Source organism: Cannabis sativa, chromosome 8 (assembly GCF_029168945.1).
Source record: "Cannabis sativa cultivar Pink pepper isolate KNU-18-1 chromosome 8, ASM2916894v1, whole genome shotgun sequence".
NCBI lineage: Eukaryota > Viridiplantae > Streptophyta > Magnoliopsida > Rosales > Cannabaceae > Cannabis > Cannabis sativa.
This window is the reverse complement of record NC_083608.1, coordinates 32,924,363-32,950,714: the sequence shown is the minus strand read 5'-3', so window position 1 is coordinate 32,950,714 and position 26,352 is coordinate 32,924,363. Positions and strand designations below refer to the sequence as shown.

The window sequence follows — 26,352 nt, the reverse complement described above, 5'->3', positions numbered from 1 at the left end:
TCCTTAAACAAAACCCTCCATCAAGTTTGTATCAAGATTGTATTTATTTCGCTTCAATATTACCTTGAACCTATCGTGTTTAAACAGAAACTAGTGCAAAAAGATGGTAAATTTCACTGAGTTATAAACTAGTTCAAACAAGCTCAAAATTAATCTCTATGAAAACCCTCCACCAAGTTTGTATCAAGATTGTATCAATTTTACTTCAATATTACATCAAATATATTAGGCTTAAACAAAAATAGTGCAAAAAGATGGTAAATTTCATTGAGTTATAAACTAGTTCAAACAAGATCAAAATGAATCTCTATCAAAACCAAAACAAAACAAACATTCAATCGAATGGTTGAATGGAAATGGTGGTGGTGAGTGTGTAGTGGTAGAGGCGAAGGTCCATTTCAATGGTCGTGGGTCTTGATGACTTTGTGTATTAAGGTTTAGGGGTTTAGGTTTTGAGGATAACGGTATTTCAAGGGCCTAGGTTTCAGGGTGGGGATTACCAAAATGGAATGGGGTTGTCGAAAGGGAAAGGGAAAGGGTGGAGGTTTTAGGTTTCTAGAATAAGATAAAGAGTAAATATGAAAAGTTTGAGGATATTATGAAAATAGTATTTTGAATAAAAAGAGAAAAGAACAGTATATTTTTGTCATGTGGATATTAAGTGAGACATTTTAAATTAGGAAGTGATATAAAATATAAAAACTCAAATTTCACAATGCATTTAGCACTTGTTGATAAATACATTAATAATATTAATGGTTAGAATTTGGTAAGGTATGGTTTAAGATCCATGATGTTCTATCTCAAAATCAATTGGTAATGAGAGGAGTAACTCATTTATTTTATATATGATATTTTATTTCTACACATTAGTAATGTGAGACTAACTCTAATACATCATCTTAACGTTTGGGCTTAGAAAGTGTGAGCATAACGAACAACCTTTAAGATACCACAAGGCTGAACTTGACATTTGAAAGAATCTCCCACAAGACATTTGAAACATGTCAAAGACCCAACACTAGAAATTGGCACACATTGACCAAAAGATCCCAATTAAATAGAGGTTAAAGGGGGAGACAACGGAACTTTTTAAGTTTGGCTCGTCTTTTTAGACCGGCGGTACTTTGGACTCACAACGAATCACAAAAGACTCTTTTTAGCTATAGGATACTCATTAGAGTTTAATTTGACTCTGATACCATGTTAAAATTTGATAAAGTGTGGTTTAAAATGCATGATGTTTCATTTCAAAATCAATTGACAATAAGAAAAATAGTCTATTTATCTTATATATGATATTTTTTTCACATATTAATAATGTTAGACTAACTATAATACTTATTATAACTAATTGATTGTGATTCATAAATATCTTTGTGTAAAAGTCTAACATTACTTTCCTTTACAAGTTTTTCTCGTGGTTGTTATTAGGATCGGGATTTATATATAAAATTGAAAATCATTGTTGTGTACTTTTATTTAATTTTATGTATTCACTTTAACATCTAATTAATTAAAAATAAAATAAATTAAAACATGAACAAATATAAATTTTTCTTGAGCAGGTACGACGTCGTTTGAGAATGTTGACTTCTAACAACGCCAACCACTTCTTTGAATGGAATGTAATAGAGGTAGGGGAAATTGGGTCTGTACTTGAACTTGTATTACCCGTAGTTTCGAGCAAACTAAACCATGGATCCTCTTCACTGGCACAAAATAGCTGCCATTTCTGGTAGAACTAAATCACTTGTATTCGATGAAATGAAATTTGTTTAATTAGAAAACTTCGAGCAAATAATTTATTACTTTTGAATGGAAAACAGGTGTGGCCGCTGTTGGGTTGGGAGCTTATGGTGCCCACGCCTTCAAACCCCAAAATGCTGCTTACAAAGAGGTTTGTTTTCAATTTCATTCACAACCCATGAACCCAATTGAACTATGTCACTAATTTGTGGTTCTCCTCATTATTATTATGTATGTTATGTGTAATTTTGTTGTTATGGCCTCTAGGTTTGGCATACTGCATCTCTTTACCATTTGGTTCACACAGCAGCTTTGCTTGCTGCTCCAATCACTAAACGACCCCACGTTGTGAGTTCCTTTCTTTTAAATTCAATTAAATTATCACTAATTTTCTTTGATATGTTTTCAATTGAATGTGTTGGATGATTTTATAAGCTGGTTCTTATATTTCAGTTTGGAGGCCTTTTGAGTGCTGGTCTCGTGGCATTCTCTGGGACGTAAGTGCCATGTTTTTGTTTGTTCATGTCGTAATTTTCCGAATGAAATGGATTGTTTTGAGGTTGTTCATTGCTTTTTCTTTTTCTAATTTTCAACATAAGTGGTTCATCTGATGATATTTAGAGAAATGAGACTTATTAAAATCCAAATCTTTGTATCATTCCATGTCCAAATCAATGAAAATTGTACAAATCTATAAACCAACTAGTTTGTTTGTCTCTTTTTTTAATTTTTAAATTGATGTAGTAGCTCTGAACAAATCGGGTCATTGTTGAAAATTTCCACATATTAAACTGTTTCAATGGAAACAGTTGAAGAGATCCTGTTAAATTTACAACCAGGGTACCTCACATTCTTTATATTGCTAAAGAAATCTTGGTTTAAAAGACAGGTCATTAGGTTCAAGATGCCTTTTAAATTAAACAGTGCGGCAGCTGTGAATTTCTGATGCCTTTTAATTTTGATCTCTTTCCATTTTCAGTGCCTTGTCTTTGGGACTTTTACTGGTTTAGTTGTTTGTTTGTTTCTCTGTATTCTTGTCAGTGATTTTTTGAACTTATAATGTCAGATCACTCTATTAAAACTTGACAGTTGATAATATATGGATGTTGTAGGTGCTATGCTGTGGCACTTCTTGAGGACAGGAAGTATTCTACCTTGGCTCCATTTGGTGGGTTTGCTTTCATGGCTGCTTGGGCCAGCTTGCTTTTCTAATCTTGAACTTCAATGAAAGCTCTAAACGTTATCGATATTCAGTCACTTATCTTCGGTATGAACTGGAAACAATTTTCATTGTCTAGGCTTTTCCCTTCATCTTTCTCACTGATTTTTCTTACGAAATACCCCATTTACGTGTGAATAGTTCATTATATAAGCATGGAGTTGTCTGCTCTACAATATTTCATACAAAACAGTGAAAACATTATGCTATACAGTGCATAAAAACTCAGTTAATTGTTCAAACAAATCAGTCGAAAGAAAACGTGAGCATATTAAATCATGTGGTTTACATGATTATCCTTGTTATCATCCAACATTTGCAATATTCCTGCGACATTTTTTAATATTTTAGTCCTGAATTCAAACGACATATATGATAATTGTTTACTTGGGCTTTCATTAACAAACTCTGTTGTAATAGAAATATTAATATAAAAGATATAAAAGAATCGAAAACCACGCCATGATCTGCTTCTTACTCGAGTAGTAATAATGGTTTGCTCTATTAATTCATAATGGGATGGCTTCGTTGTCGTTACACTGCTCCCTCTTCACTAGGCATTTACATGTGACAAGTCTCTTTCTATTATGATTGCTCTTGCTTATTATAATGGATAATTGGTTTGTTAAATCATTTCTTTTACTATTTTTTTTTAGAGTAAATACTATTTTTTTTGAACTTTATATTTTGCAAAAGTTGTTAAATTGAACTCTTTGTTTTGTTAAATGGCAAAATGGATTCTGTATTTTCTAAAATAGTACAAATAGGATCTTGAATGATTTTTTCTCAAAATAAAATTTAATAATAATCCGATCTAAATGTTTTATGACAAAACTGTTTACATTTTCTGTATCTGTTCATGTTAGGAATTGTCTTTAAGTTAGTTAGATTAAAAAAAAACGTTGTCAGAAATTAAGCTCAGGGTTCTATTTTTACCATTTTAGAAAATACAGAGTTTATTTTGTCATTTAACAAAATAGAGGGTCTAATTGGTAAATTTTACAAAATATATGGTCCAAAATGGTATTTACCTTTTTTTGTATTTGAATATTGAAACAAAATAAATTTTAGCATAAGTTACTCTAATTAATAAATTAGAGTACATGGTTGAAAGTGGGTATTAGTTGGCCATTTTGACACAGCACGAAATTGGTACGAGCTCGAGAGGCACGAAAAAATATAGGCTTTGGCACGACGCGACACGATGCTATAAATTGACACGACACAACACGAATAATATGGGCTTGAGTATGATAGGGCACGAAAAATATAGACTTAAGTACAACACGATACGTCAAGCTAAATGGCATGGCATGTAAGCACAATTAATCTATTCTGAAAGTGTTACATGTTAAAATTCTTATATTTGATAATAGTAATAATAATAATTTGTATATTTATAGTAAATATTCAAATTTTAATAAAACATATCTTTAGTAGTCTAAGAAATATTTGAAATTTAAATAGTATAAAATAGAAAAATAATATAAATGAAAGAGAAATCATTTTTAATTTTATTATCGAATTGATATTATCTCATTAATTGTAAAAATAACACGTAGAAAAATAGAGTACAAATTTGAGTCCGTATAAGAAAACAGACTTCCATGAGAAAAGCACATCAATATTTTGAGCCTCTCGAATCACCTCACTCCCCACTAACTTTTTTTTTATTGAGACTTTGGGTCTTTTCCATTTCCATCTTCGGTGCTTCGACTCTGAATTAGTGGATAGTTAATAGATTTTTAGGTCTGTGATTACTTCTGTAGCTGATTAGACTCGTTTAGGTGTCTTAGGAATTTGGGAGGCTTGGAATATTGATGTGCAGTGAGTGAGGAGCTTCCAATTGGTCTCCCGTTAGCTAATACTAAAGAATGCTTATCTAAATGGAATAAAGAATGTTTTGGATTCTGCAAAGAAATGTTAGCGATTCTTAGTAGATTTCTTATTGAGGTGCAAGCTAGACTCCCTTCCCAATATAATCTTAAGTTGGAAGCAGATACTATTCTTGAAATAGAGGAGATTTCTCATCGCAAATTTGAGATTTGAAAACAAAAATCATGCGAGCTATGGCTTCTTGAAGGGGACAGATATACCAAATTTTTTCACACTTCCACTCTCGTCAAAAGGAAGTCTAATTTCTTTAATGCAATTTCTGATGATGGTATTCACTGAATCTCTGGTCATGTTAAGATCGACGAATATTTTTGACAATATTTTGAGGATGTGCATTCTTCATCCTTCCTTCGAGGGATCCAAATCTGTTCAATCTTATTGAGTCGGTGATTTATCGGGAGGATACTGGGAACCTAGTAAGAATTCCTTCTCTAGAGGAAGTGAGAAAGGTGGTTTAGTCCATGGCCCCTCTTGAGGCACCTGGACCAGATGTGATGTCGAAAAGATTTTATCGTGCTCACTGGGATATTATTGGCAAGGATGTAGTGGATATAGTGGTTCAATTTTTCCAGATCGGAGAATTTGTTAACTCTTAATCAAATTTTCCTGGTTCTTATACATAAGAAGGAGGGGGCGTAAGGTTTAGATGATTTTAGGCCCATTAGTTAGTGTAACTTTTTTTACAAAATTATCTCCAAGATTCTAGCAAATCGTTTGCGTACTCTCCTTCCAACTTTGATCTTTCCTTTTCAGTCTACTTTTGTCCAAGGTAGATGGATAGCGGAGAATGGTATTGTGGCCCATGAGATCTTAGATTCTTTTAAGAAAAATAAAGGGTGTTGTGGATTTGTTGGCCTCAAATTTGATATGTCAAAAGCTTATGATAGACTTAAGTGACCCTTTTTGGACCACCCCTTGGAAGCTTTTGGTTTTAATGCTAGTTTTCATAAGTTGATGTTAAAGTGTGCATCTTTGGTCTCCTTCTCATGTTGTTGAATGGAGAGCCTCTTCAACTCTTTCGCCCGGAGCGTGGCTTAAGGCAGGGCGATCCCTTATCCCAGTACCTATTCATTTTGTGTAGTGAAGTGTTGTCGAGGTTGCTCCTTAGGGCAGAAAGGTTTGGCCGACTTCATGGCTTTAAGGTGAGTCGTCAAAGCCCCTCGGTCTCTCACCTTATGTGCGTTGATGATACCTTTATTTTTTGTAATGCCAAGTTAAACTAACATGAAATCAGCATTAAGCAATAATCTAATTGTCACAAAGGCTATGTAAATACTTTCGTTTCACATCAAAACTTAAACTATCCAATTTTAGCATTCTCAATTCTCACTTTTCAGATTTTGAATTGAGATCATAAAACATGTAAAAGGTGATCAATCTTGCACATGGAAATTAAACACAAATATGAATAGTATTCACAATCAAGATGGAGGAATGGCAATTAATCATTAACTAGGAAAAACTTAAACAACATTCATCATTCTCCCTAAATAGGAGTTTAGTTCAAAACATCCATAATCAAATCCATAATTAACATTGAAATAGAAAAGAACATAGAAAAATTAAAGAGAAGAGAAAGAACTAGTTGAAGCAATTGATCCGGGTCGCCACAAGCCGCTCTTCTAGCCTCCTCCTTTGTTTCTAGGGTTCCAATTCTGAATAATCCCTAATTTTCACGAACTCTCACTATTTAAACCAAGTCTCAACTTAAAAATCCGTGAAATTACGAAACTGCCCAAAAATCCCGTCACTGGGTCCCCGTCGCGACTGGCGAAGCCCCCGTCGCGACGGGAGTTCAACTTCGAATTTCTTGAAACTTTCTGCCAGTTCCCGTCGCGACTGGCAAATTCCCCGTCGCGACGGGAACAGGCAGTGACGCCAATCTTGGTTTTTTTCTTCTCGATTCTTTCACCATTTTTCCTCAATTCTTGTACATACTTTCTTTAAATGCCCGAGGACCTGAAACAAAAGAATCAAGCGTAATATAGCCCTAAAACTAGAAACAAAGAGTGAAAACTAACCGAAATATGACCCGAAACTTAGACTAATTTCAGCCTAACAGAGATACTATGAATGGTCAGGACAATCCATTAATGTCAGGAAATTCACTTTGGGTTTTTCTTCAAATACAGATATGGCGATTAAGATTGAAATCAATTCTTATTTGGGTTTCTGTGAGCTAGATATGTCAAATAAGTTCCTGAGCAATCCTTTATTGATGTCTAATAGCCAAGTTAGAGACTTTGAGTTCATCAAGGATTGTAACTTGAGAAGGTTGGATGGGTGGAAATGCAAATTTCTATCTCAAGTCGGTAGGAAAACTCCGATTAATTCAGTGATCTGTGCTACCCCTATCTATGCCATGTCTACTTTCCTTCTCCTTAAGGGTCTATGTGAGTCCCTTGATAAATTGGTGTGTAAGTTCCGGTGAATAGGTACCTCTAACAAAATGAGGTATCTAGCTTTAACCAACTAGGACTCAATTTACCTTCCCAAAGATGTGGGAGGTTTGAGTATTAAGAAGATTGCGGACTTGAATTTCTCCCATGTATCTAAACTTGGTTGGAAACTGGAGGTAGGGGATGCTTCCCTTTGATGTCATGCTTTAGAGTGAAGTACTTCCCCCGCCAGACTTCCTTTTGGTCAATGTCTCTTAGCTCTAATGCTTCTTGGCTAACAAAGGGTATAATCTCGATTCGTGAGTTTTTACGTAGTGAGACATGTTATTTGGTAGGCAATGGCATGCTAGTTGATATTTGGCATGCTCCTTGGATTTCGTGGCTTGATTGGGAACATTATCAGGATGCCTTCAATCCTAGAGTTCAGTGTAGGGGGATTACTCTTCATTCGACTCTTCTTAATCATGTTGGTTTATGGAGTTTTGAGGCTTTAAAGGCTTGGTTCATTCTAAGCTTGGTTGGGTCTATGATGTTAGTTAAAAGATTGCTTGTCGGGTCTTCTGATGAACTTATTTGAAAGGACTCTTTTGACGGTAAATTCTCTGTAAGGAGGGCTTATCATGGTCTTATCAAATCCCGTGGTAATAATGTCTCACCTATGTGGAAGAAGTCTAGAAGGCGCCTATTCATGAGAGGGGGTTTCTTTATGTGGAAAGTTGGTAGAGACATCTTGCCTTTTGGTATTAGACTTCGTCAAATCTTCAGCAGCAATGTTAATTGTGCTATTTGTAATAGCCATGATGACTCTTACCAGCATTTGTTCTTTCACTGTCTTCTAGCTCATCATTTGTGGTTCAGTAGCCCGTGGGCTATTAGGAGTGATATTCTTCTGTTTAACTATCCGTTTGATGTTGTTCATTGAATTCTACACCCTCCTTTTTTGAGTAATACGGTTAGTAATGATCTTATGTTTTTTCAAATGTTTTGCTTCTCTTCGTTGTCTTTCTCTGTGATTGGCTAGGAACAAAGCCTTTCTTAAAGGGATTGTTACTACTATTTTTGGAATTTGTTCTACTATTGTTAAGGCCATTAGAGAGATGGATTGTTAATCCCAAGAGGTCATCTGTGACTGCTCTGCGGGAACCTTTTGGGAGGGAGGTGAGATACCTTTTGGATCTCATATTATTATTGTTATTGATGCTGCATATTGCGATTCAAATGCCTTTGAGGCAATGATGGTTTTTGACTCTTTTGGGCAGGTGGTGGAAGCTATGGTTGTTAAGCTTATTGGTGATAGTGCTTTGGGTCGGGGGCAAAGTCTGTGACAATTCTGCATGCTGTCTCTCTTGCCTTGTGTAGGGGTTGGCATTCACTAAATTTTTTCTCTGATCGTCAAGTGTTAGTCAATGGTATCGTGCACAGGTCACTGTCGTGTTGTGAGAGGAGTGCTTTCCTCTATTTGTTTTCTTGTTTTGATTTGCTGCCTGGTGCCTCAGTTGTTTGGGTTCCTAGGTCTTTGAATTTGACTGTCCATAATTTTGATGCTTGGGCAATTTCTGTGAATTTTTGTGGTTTCTTTTTTTTAGGGAAGTAGAACCCTTTGTTTTTACTAATGAACTTGTTTGTGGCTTCACTTTTACTTAATTAATGCATGATTTTGAATTATATATATAAAAAAAATACTACCATTATACTATACTCAGTTATATCTATCATATTACAAGCATAGCATGTATTCCGTATACTATGGGTTCGTTAAACTATAACCCCATGCATCGGGCATAGCTCGTAAAGTGTGCACTACGCGTACAGTGAGCTTGGCCACTTGTCCTGCACATTTGAGCTCATAAAATTTTTCACAATCCCACATGTCGTTGCACTATGAGTACCCCTCAAATTTTCGCTTTGGGGTAATTAATGATACTTTTAGGCCTTTTACTTTCATTAATTTAAGCTTCGTGGGAAAACCCACTAGCTTCTGCATAGTCGATCATCTCATGGACATTCTATAACGATAGTGCACTTGTGCTTGTGTCCTAATACTACCAAGCAATACACCAATTATTTTATGATGTAGCCATAAATCAAAGTCTGACTCACCTAGAATCCAGAATCCATATGCTTAGCTTTTTAGTGGGATTAATTGTGTCATTACCCTTTTAGCTGTTACTGTATTATAATACGATGTCAACATTTTGTTACTAATTATAGTAACAACTAACTAACTACATTAAAGCATCTATAAGAACGTTGTCCCTGGTCTCAATTTACCATACAAGACTAGTGATCCATCCCCGTAGTGAGTCATAGCAGGTAGGAAGAATAGGAACTTGGTGTCCCGCTCCTCATCGGTGTCCTTTTCCAACCATTAATTATGATGTTACTAATACTTTCAATTCTATCATTAATTATGTTACTAGTTACTCGGTCTCGCGTCCTTTTCTACTAGCATTCTGTGACCGTTTATCAGAAATCGTCCCATGGCTATTCATAGCCATAGAATTACTTAAATGCAACTATCTCAATATATATAGGATTATTCAAACATTCTTTAAGTTTATTTTTTATTGAAAAAAAAATATTATATTTCTCCTTGAGATAATTTGTAAAATTTTTACATAAAAGATTTTTTTTTTTTTTTCATTCTTATGATATTTTATAAAAATAACACGAAAACAACAAGAAAATTACATAAAAGTAATAGGAAAAATAACATCCAAACAATATCAAAATAACAACAAAAAATATCATACAAATAACAAAAAATTAATAATAAATTAACAAAAGTACAACATAGAAAAATATTAAAAATTATATTTTCTGTAAATAAAATTATAAAAATTATAAAAATATTTAAAATTCTGCACATTTTTTTTTAGTTATTTGTGAAATAATCCTTTTCCTTTGTTAAGCATATCCCCTATTTTAGGTTTTGGGTCTTGGCCCATTAAAGAGCTTTATAAGTTCTTTTCAAAAAGACACCAACTGTAAATATAATTAGGATCTTCCAAAAATACTACTCAAAATTTCATAATATTATTCTTGTTCTAAACTACGTAAAATGACAAGTCTATTGCAAGATCACGTATCCTAGACTTTCACCAATAATTAGATTTTGCAAAAATACTACTTTCATTGTCTTGTGACATTAAAAAGGAATTAGCCTACCTACTTAATTTATTCGCTTGGCCCAATCTATTTTTAAGTAAATGAATCGGTTTAAAATATAAAATAATTGAAAATAATATTTTATTATGTTTTTTACTAAACTGTTAGTAACAAGATTTATATGTACTCTGTTTCTATATTTTTCCTCTGCCTATACTATGCTTAGCCTTATTGTATCCGTTAAGTTAGTTGAGGCAGTTATATTAGTTTAGGTTGTTTGTTGACTTTAGGATTGGCAGTTAAATTAGTTATGGTTGCCCTTATCTTTCGGTTGGACTTCTTTGACCGACTATAAGCTGTATATATACATCTCTTTTCTCTGTAATGTTTAATTCAATTCAATCAAATAAAACCATTTCCTGTTTCATTGTCTCTTCCGCAATATGGTATCAGAGCAAGGAAGACATGCTTCCTTTCGATTCTGATTTCACTCCGCTCCTTCTCGCCGCGTTCACTCTCTTCTTCTCCGGCGAAGATCACCTTCTGTATTGATGAATTCATCTCTTCATTGAATTCTTCATCGACATCCTTTTTCTTTCTCTTTCCTTTCTTTCTTTTCTTCTCCTACCATGTCGACTAATGACCAAGAAACAAGAACTGATGATGGAACCTCCACCCTGTCCAACAATGGCAAAAATCAAAGTCAGGTGGCTGATATAGGAGTCAACGCACAACTAACCAGATCAAGAAGTCAGATTGAAGATCCCTCGGATCCATATTTTCTGCACCATGGTGATAATCCTGGAAATATCTTGGGGTCCCAGCTGCTGACTGGACAAGACAACTATGTTGCTTGGAGTCGTGCAATGGAGTTAGCCATTTCTTTCAAGAACAAGCTAGGCTTCTTAAATGGTTCTATTTCTAAACCTCCTATCTCTAATCATGTTCTTTACAATGCTTGGATTCGAAATAACAACATTGTGATTTCTTGGATCATTAACTCGGTTTCTACAGAAATTTTATCTAGCATTTTATATGATGAATCGACCTCTGCTATTTGGAACGATCTCAAAGTAAGATTCCAACAAAAAAAACGGTGCTCATATCTACAATCTCAGAAAAGACTTGATGAACTTGAAGGAAGAAAGTCAAACCGTGAGCATGTACTTCACTAGACTCAAAACCGTTTGGGAACAATTGACCAATTTCAGACCTAGTTGTACCTGCAATGGATGCTCATGTGTTGGAGTCAAGAAATTGCAAGACCATTACAACATGGAGTACATTATGTCATTTCTCATGGGGCTATCTGATTTTTATGCCCAAGTCAGAGGTAATATTCTTGTTATGGATCCTTTACCTGAAATTAATAGAGTTTTTCACTTAGTTTCACAGGAAGAAAATCAAAGGGGAGGACAAAATGTATCTTCAGACCCGAATGGTAGTATGGCTTTTGCCTTTCAAGGAGAAAAGAGTACAGGAAAACCAGATTCTTCGAAAAATCAACCACCAAAACGTGGCAGGCCCTTTTGCACACACTGTAATATGCATGGACACACCATAGAAAAATGTTATAAAATACACGGTTATCCACCGTGATATAACAAAACTGGGAAGTCGAAAGAAGCTACAACAAATCAATTCCATGCTTCCAATGAAACCAGTTCCAGCACTAATGAGAACAATGCTGTGCTGCCCCAGTTAACTCCAAGTCAGTATCAGCAACTGCTGAGTCTTCTTGCTGCCCAGACCTGCAATCAGCAGCCCACTGATCCAGGATCATCAACAGGTAAGTCAGGTATAGTATTAATCAATTACTCATATTTACCTGAAGTCAATTCTTGGATCGTCGATTCTGGTGCAAATAGACATATATGTGCTGATATAAAATCCTTTCAAAGTGTTCACCCTATAAAACCAACCAAACTGTTTTTACCTAATAATGAACATTTGATTGTGAACAGAAGTGGTAATGTATATCTTGGCAAACATCTGATTCTTCGTGATGTATTGTATGCTCCTTTTTTTAAATTTAACATTATCTCTGTTAGTTGTTTAACAAGAGATGATAATCATTCTATTAAGTTCTATGCTGATAAATTCTACATACAGGAGTCACAAACCAAGAAGATGATTGGCAAAGGTGATTCGAATAATGGTCTCTATGTTTTGGATACCAAAATCGTTTCCATCAATGCTTTCACCTCTACTGAAGTTTGGCACAAACGTTTGGGTCATTTGTCAAATAAACACTTAGATATACTTTAAGATGTTTTACATTGTAATACCAAGAATTTGCATAGTAATGAGCCTTGTCACATCTGTCCTTTAGCTAAACAGAAAAGGCTCCCTTTTCCTAATAATGCAAACTTTACTTCTCATTGGTTTGATCTTATACATTGTGATATTTGGGGTCCTTGTCATGTTACTTCTCACTCTAACCACAGATATTTTTTGACTTATTTGATGACCACTCGAGATTCACTTGGGTTTATCTCCTCAACCAAAAATTTGATGTACTTTCAATAATACCTGAGTTTATTTCTTATTTGCAAACTCAATACAATTGCATTTTTAAACGGTTCAGGTCTGACAATGCTCCTGAGCTTACATTCAAAGACTTGTTCGCTAAACATGGGATATTGCATGATTTTACTTGCATTGAAACTCCCAAACAAAACGCTGTTGCTGAGAGAAAACATCAGCACCTCCTTAATGTTGCTAGATCATTGTTTTTCCAGTCAAGAGTTCCTATCAAATACTGGACTGAGTGCCTATTAATGGATTTTTTCTTAATTAATCGCACTCCTACACCAAACCTACAAAAACGGACGCCTTATGAAATTTTATTTGGTAAGAAACCCAATTACAGTGATCTAAAATGTTTTGGATGTCTGGCTTTTGCTTCAACTATCACTTCACACAGAACTAAATTCGAACCAAGAGCAATGACATGTGTTTTTCTTGGCTATCCAAGAGGTATCAAAGGATATAAATTGTATGACTTAAACAATAAACAGATCTTTGTTTCAAGAAATGTGGTATTTTACGAAAGTGTCTACCCTTTTCACAAACTTAATACTAATCCTCATACTGTTGACCCGTTCACACCTCTTGTCCTTCCTAATACACATGTTACTCACACACACACATCACTGATTATAACGCACCAGATACTTGTGTTGTTTCTCCTAACTCTTTTTTGCAGGACGAACTCGATCGCACTCAAGAAACACCCACTGCAGAACATTCTACAACTCCAAACCACCAGGAACATATTGCAGACCCCCCTGCAACTCAGCACCAGCAGAATTCACCATCTCCACCTGCTGCCTTACTAAGAAGATCTACTAGAGTTTCAAAACCACCTAGTTATTTACAAGATTTTGAATGCTATAATTTACTACAGGATAAATCTAATACTACTTATCCCATTTCAAAGTTTATTTCATATTCTAAACTCTCCAAAACTTATAAAGCATTCATCCTTGCAGTTACAGCCGAGTTTGAACCTCAGAATTACAAGCAAGCGTTCCAATTCAAACGATGACTACAAGCTATGGATGATGAACTCTTAGCTCTCATTACCAACAACACTTGGACAGTGGTGCCCCTTCCACCTAACAAACGCGCTATAGGGTGTCGTTGGGTATATAAAATAAAGTACAACAGCGATGGTAGTGTGGAACGTCTCAAAGCCTGATTAGTCGCTCAAGGTTACACTCAACAAGAGGGATTGGACTTCTTCGACACCTTCTCCCCCGTAGCTAAAATGGTTACCTTTAAGCTTCTCCTTGCCATTGTCACCAAAAAATAATGGCACGCATTACAACTCGACATCACCAACGCGTTTCTAAATGGAGATTTAGAAGAGAAGGTTTATATGCAAATCCCACAAGGTCTTAAAATTCCATCCTCTGTCACAGGGAACAACCTTGTTTGCAAGCTACACAAATCAATTTATGGCCTTCGCCAATCCTCACGGCAATGGTATAACAAGCTCACTGACGCCCTCTTGCAAGAAGGATTCACTCAATCCCAAGCTGACTACACACTTTTCACAAAAGGATCGCAGAATACCTTTATTTCTCTTCTCGTCTATGTAGACGATATCATCATAGCTGGCCCCAACATTGACATTCTTCAAGCTCTACAAGACTCCCTACAGGCCAGATTTAGACTCAAAACTTTGGGTCCCCTCAAGTATTTCCTTGGGTTTGAAATTGCCCGAGCCAAGACAGGTCTCTTTTTGTCCCAATGAAAGTACACCCTACAACTTCTTCATGACACCGGGTACACTAGCAGCAAGCCTGCTAAAGCTCCTATGGATCCAAGACAACGATTAGATGACACTGAAGGAGACATCCTCGATAATCCTTCCAATTATCAACAACTTATCGGTCGCCTTCTCTACTTAACTCTCTCACGGCCAGATATTACGTTTGCTGTCAACACCCTCAGTCAGTTCATGTCATGCCCTCGGACACCACATTTGACAGCCCTTCATCATCTCCTTCGTTACTTAAAAGGTTCACCTGGCAAAGGAATTTTCTACTCCACAGATTCTTCACTTCATCTACGCGGCTTCTCAGATTTTGACTGGGCCACCTGTCCCACAACTCGTCGATCAACCACCGGCTTCTGCATCTTCATAGGCGATTGCCTCATTTCCTGGAAAACAAAGAAGCAAGCCACAGTGTCCAAAAGCTCTGCTAAGGCCGAATATCGTGCATTAGCTGTAACCACTAGTGAGATGACTTGGATCCAATATCTCCTCACCGATCTTCACATTGCACAACCAACACCAGATTTTATTTACTGTGACAACCAATCAGCAATCCATATAGCTAACAACCCCACTTTTCACGAACGAACTAAGCACATTGAGCTCGACTGCCACTTCATTCGTGAGAAAATTGCCAACTCCACCATCCGACTCATACGTGTCAGCAGCAACCTTCAACTTGCAGATGCCTTTACGAAACCCCTTCCTTCCACTACTCTCAATTGTCGTTTATCCAAGATGGCCATACATGACATATATGGTCCATCTTGAGGGGGGGGGGGGGGGTAACAAGATTTATATGTACTCTGATTCTATATTTTTCCTCTGCCTATACTGTGCTTAGCCTTGTTGTATCCGTTAAGTTAGTTGAGGCAGTTATATTAGTTTAGGTTGTTTGTTGACTTTAGGATTGCCAGTTAAGTTAGTTATGGTTGCCCTTATCTTTCGGTTGGACTTCTTTGACCGACTATAAGCTGTATATATACATCTCTTTTCTCTGTAATGTTTAATTCAATTCAATCAAATAAAACAATTTCCTGTTTCATTGTCTTTTCCGCAATAGTTAGTAAACAAGATTAGGATCATTTTATTTTGTTTAAGGAAAATATAATTAAAATGCTTTAATTTGACAAAAAGTGTTATTATTAGAACGTGTAATTATTTTTTATTTAGATTTTTGAGAAATATGTGTCTTTTTAATTTTTAGTTAATAAATGTAAAATTAAAATAAAATAAGTTATGAAAGGCAAAAGTATTCACTATTTAAATTGGGGAGAATTTTTTTCTTTATTTTCTTTCTAATTTGCGTGGCTACTACTAATTTTTCCCTTTTAAAATTTCAGTAAACAATTCTAAGAGAATCAATACTGTACAATTTATTTCCATTCCACTCAACTAAACATGGTATTTAAACTTAATTATTCTTACTTAGTTTTCTCATATTTATCAACTTTTTATTGATTTTTTTTTTGAAAAAGCCATATATTTGCTAATCATAAGCATGTGGTAAACATTTATGAAACATCTTTTGCAGTTTCCCAAGTACCTTCAAAAAGTTATTTTATGAAAACGCCACTTTATACAAAAACCAATTTTCTCTTGGCAAACCATTTTGGACATTTATGAATTCATTAATCTAGGCTCTATATAATTATAGGAGAAATTTAGTGTACGCCCTCTTATCTTTACCTATAGCATGGGGAAGTTAAATGGGTCACTAGAAAATAAAATATATTGTACACTTAGTATGCAGGATTGGACTGAGTTAGACTGGACTGGACAAGATTAGGTTATGCTGAAAGTAATTCTGTGTTTAGTTTAAGAATAGACTGTACTATTTTATTTATTTCCTTGTAGAAAAAAACTTAAATTAAAATAAAAATATAATAATAAATTAAAATAAAAATATGTAGTAATAAATAAATAAAAATATTATTACAACAAAAATAAAACTAACTAAATTATAAAATAAAATAAAATAATATATTCTATATAATCAAGTATATATTATAAATATATAATAAAATAGTTTTTCATATTTTTTATTTAATAAATAATTAAATAATAAAATAAAAATACTTGAATAATATATAATTATTTATATTAAACACTAATTTAATATAAATATTAATATTTAAAATATTTATACAAATTTTCTAGTAATTTAAATATAATATATAATTTTATTGTTATATTATTTCTCTTAGAACCAATTTAAGTAACTATTGTTTAATTAATAATATTTTAAATTTTAAAAGCTTATGTATGATAATTCAAAATTATGTATTTTCACTAATTTTAATAAATAAGTTTTTGATAAAAAAAAATTATAAATAAATTTGTGATAATTCTTTCATTTAAATTCTTTTTAAAATTCAAAATATATTAATAAAATCAAAATTAAAAAAAAACGATAAAAAAAAAAAATCTCACATGCATGAGATTATTTGTCCCACCCTGCTGGATGGGATAAATAATCACAGACAGGTGAGATGAGCTGTTTTAGTTATCCAGACTTCTAACATGCCCAAACGCTGGACTGGATAAATTAGTTTGTCTAATTCAGTCTAGTCCTGCATACCAAATGAGCCCTTGGTGTACTCTTTTACAGCAGATTTTTAAATGAGAAAATTACACTCTATACCTTTTTTATATTGTCCTCTTTTATTTTTATCCTCTTTTTTAAAATCTATCATTTTTACCTCTTTTACTAAATATTGTACCAATTTTGCCCCTGTCACTTCAAGATACTCTCTATGTGACTCTCTTATGTCAGGGTATTTTGGGTACAATACATATAAAAAGAGGTATGTTTCAATTAAATATAAAATTAAGGGTAAATTTGATTAATTGATTAATCAAAGTGGTATTTTTCAACTTACCCCTTTTTAATTTAAACAAAAAAAAAAGAAACCTACTTTATCAAAGAGATACATGGTGGTTGATTTTAAGGGTGTTCATAAAATAGTTGATCCAATTCAATCCGTACGATCCAATCCAATTCGCAAAGTGCGGATGTCCGCACTTGTGGGAATTGAAAAATTCAAAATTCGCACTTGTGCGGATTAGATGTTTTTTAATATGTAAAAGTAACTATTCAATTCAATTTACACATATTTATTAAAAAATTTTAAAAATTATATATACAATTAATATTTTATGTAAAGAAAATAATAATTGAAAAATCGAACACATATAATACAAATATATTTTAAAACTTAATAGATCAAATGTATATTTCATTTTTATATATATATACATATATTTTTCTACATACAATTTAAAACAAAATTAAAAATTTCTTTACACATATAATTTTCCCTCCTTTTGAATTTATTATCTGTTATTTTATTTAGTTGCTAGTTATGTGAAAAAAAAAATATATTTTTTCATAAATATTAAATAACTTAATATTAAAAAGTTAGCAACCTAAAATAACCGATTCAATCTACACTTTTGCGCATTGAATTGGATTTGATTTGAGCTATTGTGCGAATTGAATTGAATCCAAAAAATAAATTTGCATTTAGTGCGGATCAGATGTACTATGAGTAAAATAGTGTAGGTTAGATTGGATAAATACCCGTAGTGAATTTTATGAGCTTTTAAAATTTTTTATGAGATTATATAGAAAAACTAAGATTATAATTATTAAAGAGCCGAAAATACAAAAATATACCAAAATTAAGTGTCGAATTATATATTTTAGATTTAAATACAATTAAAAAAAATAATATTTTTACCCATGAATTTATGAGACTATGATATGTGACCTGTTAAATTTTTTTTTCAATATACCGTTGTAGAAATGTTTCCCTTATGATACTTTTTATTATATTTAAATGTTTAATTGATGGCATGGCATTTCAATAAAGGGTAAAAAAAATAATTAACACTAATTTAGGATAAAAAGAAAAGTAAATACCATTTTAGACCCTGTATTTTGTAAAAGTTATTGAGACATTGTCGGGATGTCTGTGTCAAAGATGGTACAAGATTTTTTCAGTACTGGGGAGTTTGATAGTAAATTCAATTACTCCTTTATCTGCCTAATCCCCAAGGTGGATAGCCTAGATAAAGCGGAAAATTTATGACTGATCAGTCTTTGTAATTTTGTGTATAAATTATTGTAAAGATCATCTCTCTGAGGCTTCTACCTTTGATGGAGAATCTTATATCTCCCTTTTAGTCAGCTTTTATTCCGGGAAGATGGATAGCGGAGTCGTTAGTGCTAACGAAGGAGTTGGTAGAGACCATTTCAAAGAAGCATGGAAAGGGCGGTTTGATGGCAATTAAATTGGATATGCACAAAGCCTAGGATTGAGTGGAAGTTCATGCACAGAGTTCTCGTGGAAAATGGGTTTAATTCGAGAGTAAATAAAATGATTATGAATTGCATCAATACAGTCACTTACTCGGTGATACTTAATGGCAGCCATGTTAGGAAATTTTCCCCGGAAAGGGGTCTTAGACAGGGAGACCCCCTATCCCCCTTTCTCTTCTAGATGTGCCAGGAGGTTCTGCCAAAACTACTGAGTAGAGAAGAAGAGAAGGGGTGCTTTCATGGTATAGAATTCAGTCGGAATGCCCTTCCCATATCGCATTTGATGTTTGCGGATGTTACATTCCTATTCTCTAGAGCTAACGAGAAGGAGGCCGAGGTTCTTGTTGAATGCATGAGGAAGTACGAAAGAATATGGTCAGGAAAACTCTGTAGCATGGAAAAAAAAGAAAGTTCTATTCTCAGCAAACCTGCGTAGTGAAAGGAAGAAGGGTATTCTAAGAATTTTGAACGTCCAACAAGCAACGGGGAAGGAATGGCATCTGGGTAATCCCTTTCTTTTCAAGAGAAGAAAAAGAGAAGATTACTTATTCCTGAAGGATAAAATGAAGAAGTGCATTGAAGGGTGCAAAATGAAGCTTCTCTCATATACAGGTCATACTACTATGATTCAATCGGTTGCCAAAAATGTACCAGTGTATAATATGTTCTCTAGAAAATTACTGTTGGCTACATGCAAAGAATTAGATGGACTGATCAGGAAGTATTGGTGGTGCGGTAATATTGAAAAAGATAGATTTCTTACTCTTAAGTCATGGGATCAAATTTGCCAACCAAAGATAAATGGTGGCTTAGGCTTTAGAAGGTTTGAGGACATGGATAAGGCCCTCCTTTCCAAGTTGGCTTGGACAGTGGCAGTGAAAGAGGTAAACCTTGGGTTAATTGTTTCATTTCAAAATATTGTTCAAAGGAAAACTTTTGGACAGTGGCTCCAAAAAATTCGAATTCCTTTATCTGGAAGAATATTTTGGAAGTGAGAAGAACTATACAGCAAAATAGTTGTACCATCATTGGTAATGGAGAGGATATTAACCTTTGGAAACCACCTTGGATCCCTTGGCTTAATTTTGTGGAATTTCGAGAGGTAACGAAAGCATGCCGTATTAACAACCCTTATCTGAAGTCGGTGGCAGAAATTTCTTGCGGGAATTCTCGGAACCAGAATACAGTACGAGAGCTTTTTAGTGAGGAGATGGGAAACAAAATCGTGGGGATTGCTAGACTCCCTTCTGATGAGAAAGACACTGTTATCTGGAAAAATGGTAACTCAAATTCACATTCAGTTAAGGCGGCGTATTTGTAAGACCAAAGGGGTCGGTTCTGTGCTACAAGAGATATCTGGAAGTGGATTTGGAAGCTGTTTCTGCATCCTAGAATCAATATGATGATTTGGAGGGCCTGTCATAATATCTTGCCAACTCGTGACAGACTCCCATTTTTTGATGAAGAAGACTGTCCTCTTTGTTTTCAATCCAATGAAACAGTTTTAAATTTGTTTAGGGACTGTCCCCTGGCCAAAGTAGTTTTGATGGCGGGGGTCTATCCTATATAGAGTAGCTTTATTCTGGGTAATCATTTTATTGATTTTTTTTTGAAAACCTATGTCAGTCTACCTAGGGAAAGGAACGGGAGCATCTTCTAGTGTTTACTGGCTATCTTTGTATGGAAATCTGGGTTCTAAGGAATAAAAGACTCTATGAGGGGAGAGAGGTAGATTGTGGCGACCTTGTGAAAGCAGTTCAAGCTAGAGCTACTGAGTTCAGCAGCTTGATTGTCGAGAGATCTCCAAAGCCCCTAAGGGATTGCTTTTATCAACAGAATGAGATACTTTCTAATGATACATTTGATCTCTTCTATGTGGATGAATCCTGGAAAGATGGTGTCACGGGTTCAGCAACTGTGTGGTGGTCTATTGCCACTAGTAGGTTGTTCTCTAATTCCAGTAGATGCCCAGCTCGGTCTGCAATTGAAGCTGAGGCTCAGACAGTTTTGTTGGCTCTTGAGTGGGCTGCAAAAAACAAGCTCTAGAGAATTGTTGTGTGCTCTGATGCACAGGTGGTGGTCCAAACTTTTTCAAAGAGGCTAAGTAATTGGAGTTGTTTTAATGTTTCAATTTTAGTCTATAATGCTTTAAAGGACCTTGAATTATGTTATTTTTTGTTTATTAGTCGTGAGAACAATGTCATTGCAGATGGTCTGGCAAAAAATGCAAGAATTTCTAGCAAGGTTGTTGGTATTATCCAGAGGGAGGGACCCCCTCCTCTGGCTCCCATCTTTGTATCTTAGTACTATGAACAATTAATTCTTTCAAAAGAAAAAAAAAAGAAAAAAAAGTAAAAGTTCATAGAAATAGGACCGATCCTCACAATATATAGTATTTGTTATAAAATAATATAGAATAATATAAAATAGATGAGAAGAAAGAAGAAAAAGATGAAGAGAGAAAGAGAAAGTGAGTGAGAATTTTTCAGTTGTTTATTCCAATGGGGTGAACCCCTATTTATACAAATACAAGAGTTAAATATTAAGAAACTAAGAAAAAGAAACTAAGAAAAAAGGAATGTTGATTACAATTAATGATAATAAATAAAAGATTTGGACATCCACATAATTATTAATATTTATAACACTCCCCTTGGATGTCCATAATAACTGCCTCATTAATAATCTTGTATAAAAAACTTGATCAAAAGAAAAAGAGTATAGTGTAAACTAACTCCCCCTCATTTAGGCATTCGTGGATATCTTTTAATCGACGAATTTCGATCTTTTCTGATGTCTTCTCAAATGTTGATGTTGGTAATAACTTTGTGAATAAGTTTGCAAGATTGACACTTGATTGAATTTGTTGAACACCAATATGCATTTTCTTGAAATGTATAAAGAAGAATTTGGTGAAATGTGTTCAAATTCTATCTCCTTCAATGAGATGTAAGCAGTATTATCTTCATAGAAAACTGCTTCTGTTGATACTTCTTTATAGAGTGCAATCCATATGTTTCCCAAATATTCTATGTCAATGATCTCACTCCTACACATTCTCTACTTGCTTCATAAAATGCAAGTATATGTTAGCATGATTTCAAGTTGACTCGTTAAAAACCTTGTTAGGAAAACTCAGTGGGACAAAACCTGAGCTAAGAAAAAAGAGTACAATATATATTTCATATATATTCATAATTATTTGCAAGTTGCCTCGTTAAAAACCTTGCCAGGAAAACCCAGTGGGAAAAACCTGAGCTAAGGGAAAAAGAGTGCAACATGAATATGTCTCCCCCTCATGCACATATGATCCATAATTCTTTTGGTGATAATATATCTCATAAGATTGTTGTTATCACTTTTAAAATATCACCATATACTATCTATGATCACATATTTTCTATAACTCTTCCAGAGTATATGTTGACTTCTAAATTATTGAGGGGTTCCTGTAATATAAATATTTATCCAACTAGTTGTATCATTCGTGTGTGTACACAACTTTGTTCATACTAAAATTTAAAATTTTAAGTAGATATGAACATAACACATTAATTAAATATAAATTTTTATTTATAACAATGATGGTACTCCAAGACCAGGATTTCTCTACTAATGAACAAACTTTATACATTTAATATTTCTCGATATACAAAAGAAATAAAAGCTTGTTCATCAATTAATCAAAAACTCTGCAAGAGTCTATCACAACGTATAATTTAAAAATTTATACTGCATAGACAACCATATGTATTTTTCAAACAATAATTTACTTACATGTCTTTATTTCATACAAAGATCTTTGTCATATAGTGCGAGCGACTTTGAATTTATACCACTTAAGACATGTATTAAATTCTTCAAGAATTTTTAGATAAGGCTTATTTCAAATTCTCACTATATGAGGAGCTCCAAATAAATAACATTTTGTTGGAACATTTATGTGACGCTTATAAATCCTCATAAAATATATTCCAGGCTATAATCAAATCATGATTATATTTTCTCAATAATTAAGCCTTACTTCAATCAATCTCATGTCTCTGCAAACTTTGTACAACAATTCATTATGTACAAATATATATGCAAATTTCTCATTAGAAATATTTATTTTCACACCCTACAGGTCTTACTTCACTTTGTGCAAGTAAACTTACCTAGACTGCGTCATCATATTTTGGCCAAAAACAAAATGTATGTCGATAATTCTCGACAAATCTAATACCATGATCCTTGCTATCTCATGTTAGTTTATTACATATGCACACATTCAACATCTATTGTCGACAAAAATTTCATTATATGATAATTTCCTCCCATATTGACATAACTTATAGAGATCTCTTTAAATTACATATTTTTTAAATATGTTTATCATTTATAGGTACCTATATAAAACCACTTCAGGGATTCAATAATTATGATCAAATGTGTTATGTCTAACTTCTTTTGGGAGTCTCTTCTAGAGTACTGTCTCCTTCACGGTTATTATTTTTAAATTATCAATACTTTATAATATTAAGGTATCTCCATGAGTACCTTTAGATTTAAAACTTTCAGGACAAGTCAAATGAACATTTATTAATAATTTCTACATTGTTCATTTACGCTTTAGGCGTCTTCAACTCATTCTAACTCAACTTTGAATAATATTGATTTACAGTTGGTATATATCATTTTGAACTATATCGTTCTTATATACTTTGTGCAAGGATCATTTTTCAAAAATTATCATCGATCTCAATTGCTTCTCTCCCCCTGATCGAGAGAATTTTTAAAAATTGTGATATCTAATAATATTAATACACCTGTAGGGATTTTAATATATCACAATGAATCAATATTGATTTAAACCCATATATACTATATGACGTTGAACTTCAAGTTCAAGTTCAATACGTATGAACTTACTTCATTTCTAAGAATGAGTCACACGTGTATAATTAGAAATACATAAATTTACAAATTTTGTAAATGCATGATCATATGATCTTATCACATCGATAGGATACTATGCAATAAAAATCTAATAATGGCTCAAGGTTGTTAAAGAAATATAATTTAAATATTTTGTATGTGCAAATATATGCACGTTCTTCTTTTGAGCCTTATAAATTAACAATGAGAAGAATCTTCTGGTTCTTTAACAAAATTTAGTCAAATCATTTGACAATTTATTGCATATGATTGATCATGTCAAAATAACTCAGTTCATGAACTTCAGGTTCACTATTATTCGTATTTCAATGAAACTTTCATAAGGTAATATAAAATCACTACAGCATAATCATTACAAGTTTTATTTTTATATACACGAATAATATAATTATATTATTCTCCAAAATATATACGCTCTTCAGGAGTCACTATTATGTTTATTAAACTTTATATTTCTTCAGGAATCACTATAATCAATTCAATGATGTATATAATTTAAAAGATACATGACAACTTCATCATGTTATTGTAATGGTCAAATAGATATAACCATAATATATCATTCATTTTTCGTGGTATTTTTCTAACAAGTCGTCTAATTTATTAATAGACTATTCATCAGTCTAATTATCATGACTTGATATATTATATATTTAAATATACAACCAGTACATATAATAAGTTATTTCTTATTACATTCATAACTAGATAAAAGTTATACATACAAATATATTTTACTACTCCAAGTAGCAATTGTATGTAAGACTTCTTTAGGAAGCTTTTCAAATAATTATTTTGTGATTCTTGATCACTTTGATTATATTGGATCACTAACAAATATTAGTAAATTATATATTCACTTCTGGGAATATGCAAACTGAATTAAATAGTAACTGCATATATACATATCTTGTACCAACAATAGTTTGAAATTATTGATTTCAAGATATAATAAAATATGTATATATTAATTTATTTCTGGCATTACCAATATATATGAAATCTATATTCTTTGAAATAGAATTTCACGTCTATTCATTCTCTTCAGGGAATGATATTTAAATATTCTAAATGTACAATAAATTTGTACAATTCACATTCTAGTCAATAATCAAATGTACTTTTATCTTGATTATAAGTGTGTCCGTACTACAGGTACGCGACTACTATTATTTAATTCCACACATGATATATAGATTTCATGCACTTTGATTGTGTGTGGTATCTCATCTTTTGGTTGTTTCCACGTCCTTCTAAAAATATTTGAGTAGTAAATAATGCCATCGATTATTTAAAATCATTACATTCACTTCGGGGAATGACGTTGAACAAGTAGAATATTATTATAAATTTCTTAAAAATTTATTACTTGTTCATCCATAAAAATAAAAGAAATTATTCAAAAATTTCTTTTACGATATTTCAAATAATATATGAATACAGTTTTTACATAGTCTCCAAGATGTATGCAAAACTTGATCTTTAATATATGTCACATGCAATAATTTCCAATATAAATATTGCAAGTAATAACAATGTATAATAACATGACTAATACGAACAATCTTTAAAAGTAATTGAATTCAATTCGTATCATTCTTTGCAGGGAATGATGAATAATAAATGCATGCCTCATGTATTTAAATAACATTAGTCATGCTTATTGTTATTATTATACTTTGATGTTTCAATGCAATTTTCTTAACATTCTTTTTGGGTATTCAAAATCCACTATAAAATTGCATCAATAATAATCATTTTTAATGATTCTTTAGTTGTATTCACATAGATACAATCATTTTTTTTTTTGACAAATATAAACCATTTACTTAACGAAATGTTTGTCAAAATCTATATTGATATTAGATTACTTTTTATTGTTTTCAAAGAATACAAGAACATATATAGAAATATGTATTCATCTCTTTCATTATATATCCATCAACTATATAATGAATATTATGTTTGCATAATCTTTAGGATATATGCAAGATTTTATTGAGGACGCATAATCTTCAGGATATATGTAATATTTTATCGATGATACATAGTCTTCAGGATATATGTATAATTCATATAGATTTTTTCTACTATATCATAGACACACATATATTGTAAATATTACAAATAATAAGAACATAATATATATATATATATATGAAATCAATAATAAACATATAAAAAGATATACATACATATATAATATATAGATATATAGATAAAAAGAAAAAAGAAAACAAATGATTCTTGAAATTGTTTCAGTCAGATAAGTATATATAAATATATATTTAATGTATCGTGATTTTAAAATAATTCAAGAACTTTAATAAAATACTTACATTATTTGGGCTTGGGCTAAGACTTATGCTTGAAGCTTGGGCAGAGACTCGTGCTAATAACGTGTTATAAAACAATATAGAATAATATAAAATAA

General features: G+C 32.8%; 2 protein-coding genes across 2 annotated transcripts; both read left to right on the top strand.

Moving 5' to 3' along the window:
• Positions 1-1,579: 1,579 nt before the first annotated feature.
• Positions 1,580-3,276, top strand: LOC115698560 (uncharacterized). Its single transcript, XM_030625652.2, has 5 exons — positions 1,580-1,738; positions 1,830-1,900; positions 2,017-2,097; positions 2,203-2,246; positions 2,862-3,276. The coding sequence occupies exons 1-5, from the start codon at positions 1,699-1,701 to the stop codon at positions 2,959-2,961; spliced, it is 336 nt and encodes a 111-aa protein (XP_030481512.1). The 5' UTR covers positions 1,580-1,698; the 3' UTR covers positions 2,962-3,276.
• Positions 3,277-11,000: 7,724 nt separating this feature from the next.
• On the top strand, positions 11,001-11,546 carry LOC115710733 (uncharacterized). The gene has a single exon (XM_030639088.2). The coding sequence runs from the start codon at positions 11,001-11,003 to the stop codon at positions 11,544-11,546; it is 546 nt and encodes a 181-aa protein (XP_030494948.2).
• The last annotated feature ends 14,806 nt before the right edge of the window (positions 11,547-26,352 follow it).

Bases quoted from the DNA above. Each gene is read 5' to 3' on its own strand.
- LOC115710733 (XM_030639088.2), top strand. From the start codon at position 11,001: ATGTCGACTAATGACCAAGAAACAAGAACTGATGATGGAACCTCCACC.
- LOC115698560 (XM_030625652.2), top strand. From the start codon at position 1,699: ATGGATCCTCTTCACTGGCACAAAATAGCTGCCATTTCTG. The intron at 1,739-1,829 runs GTAGAACTAAAT...AATGGAAAACAG, and splicing joins CAAAATAGCTGCCATTTCTG to GTGTGGCCGCTGTTGGGTTG. The intron at 1,901-2,016 runs GTTTGTTTTCAA...TATGGCCTCTAG, and splicing joins AAAATGCTGCTTACAAAGAG to GTTTGGCATACTGCATCTCT.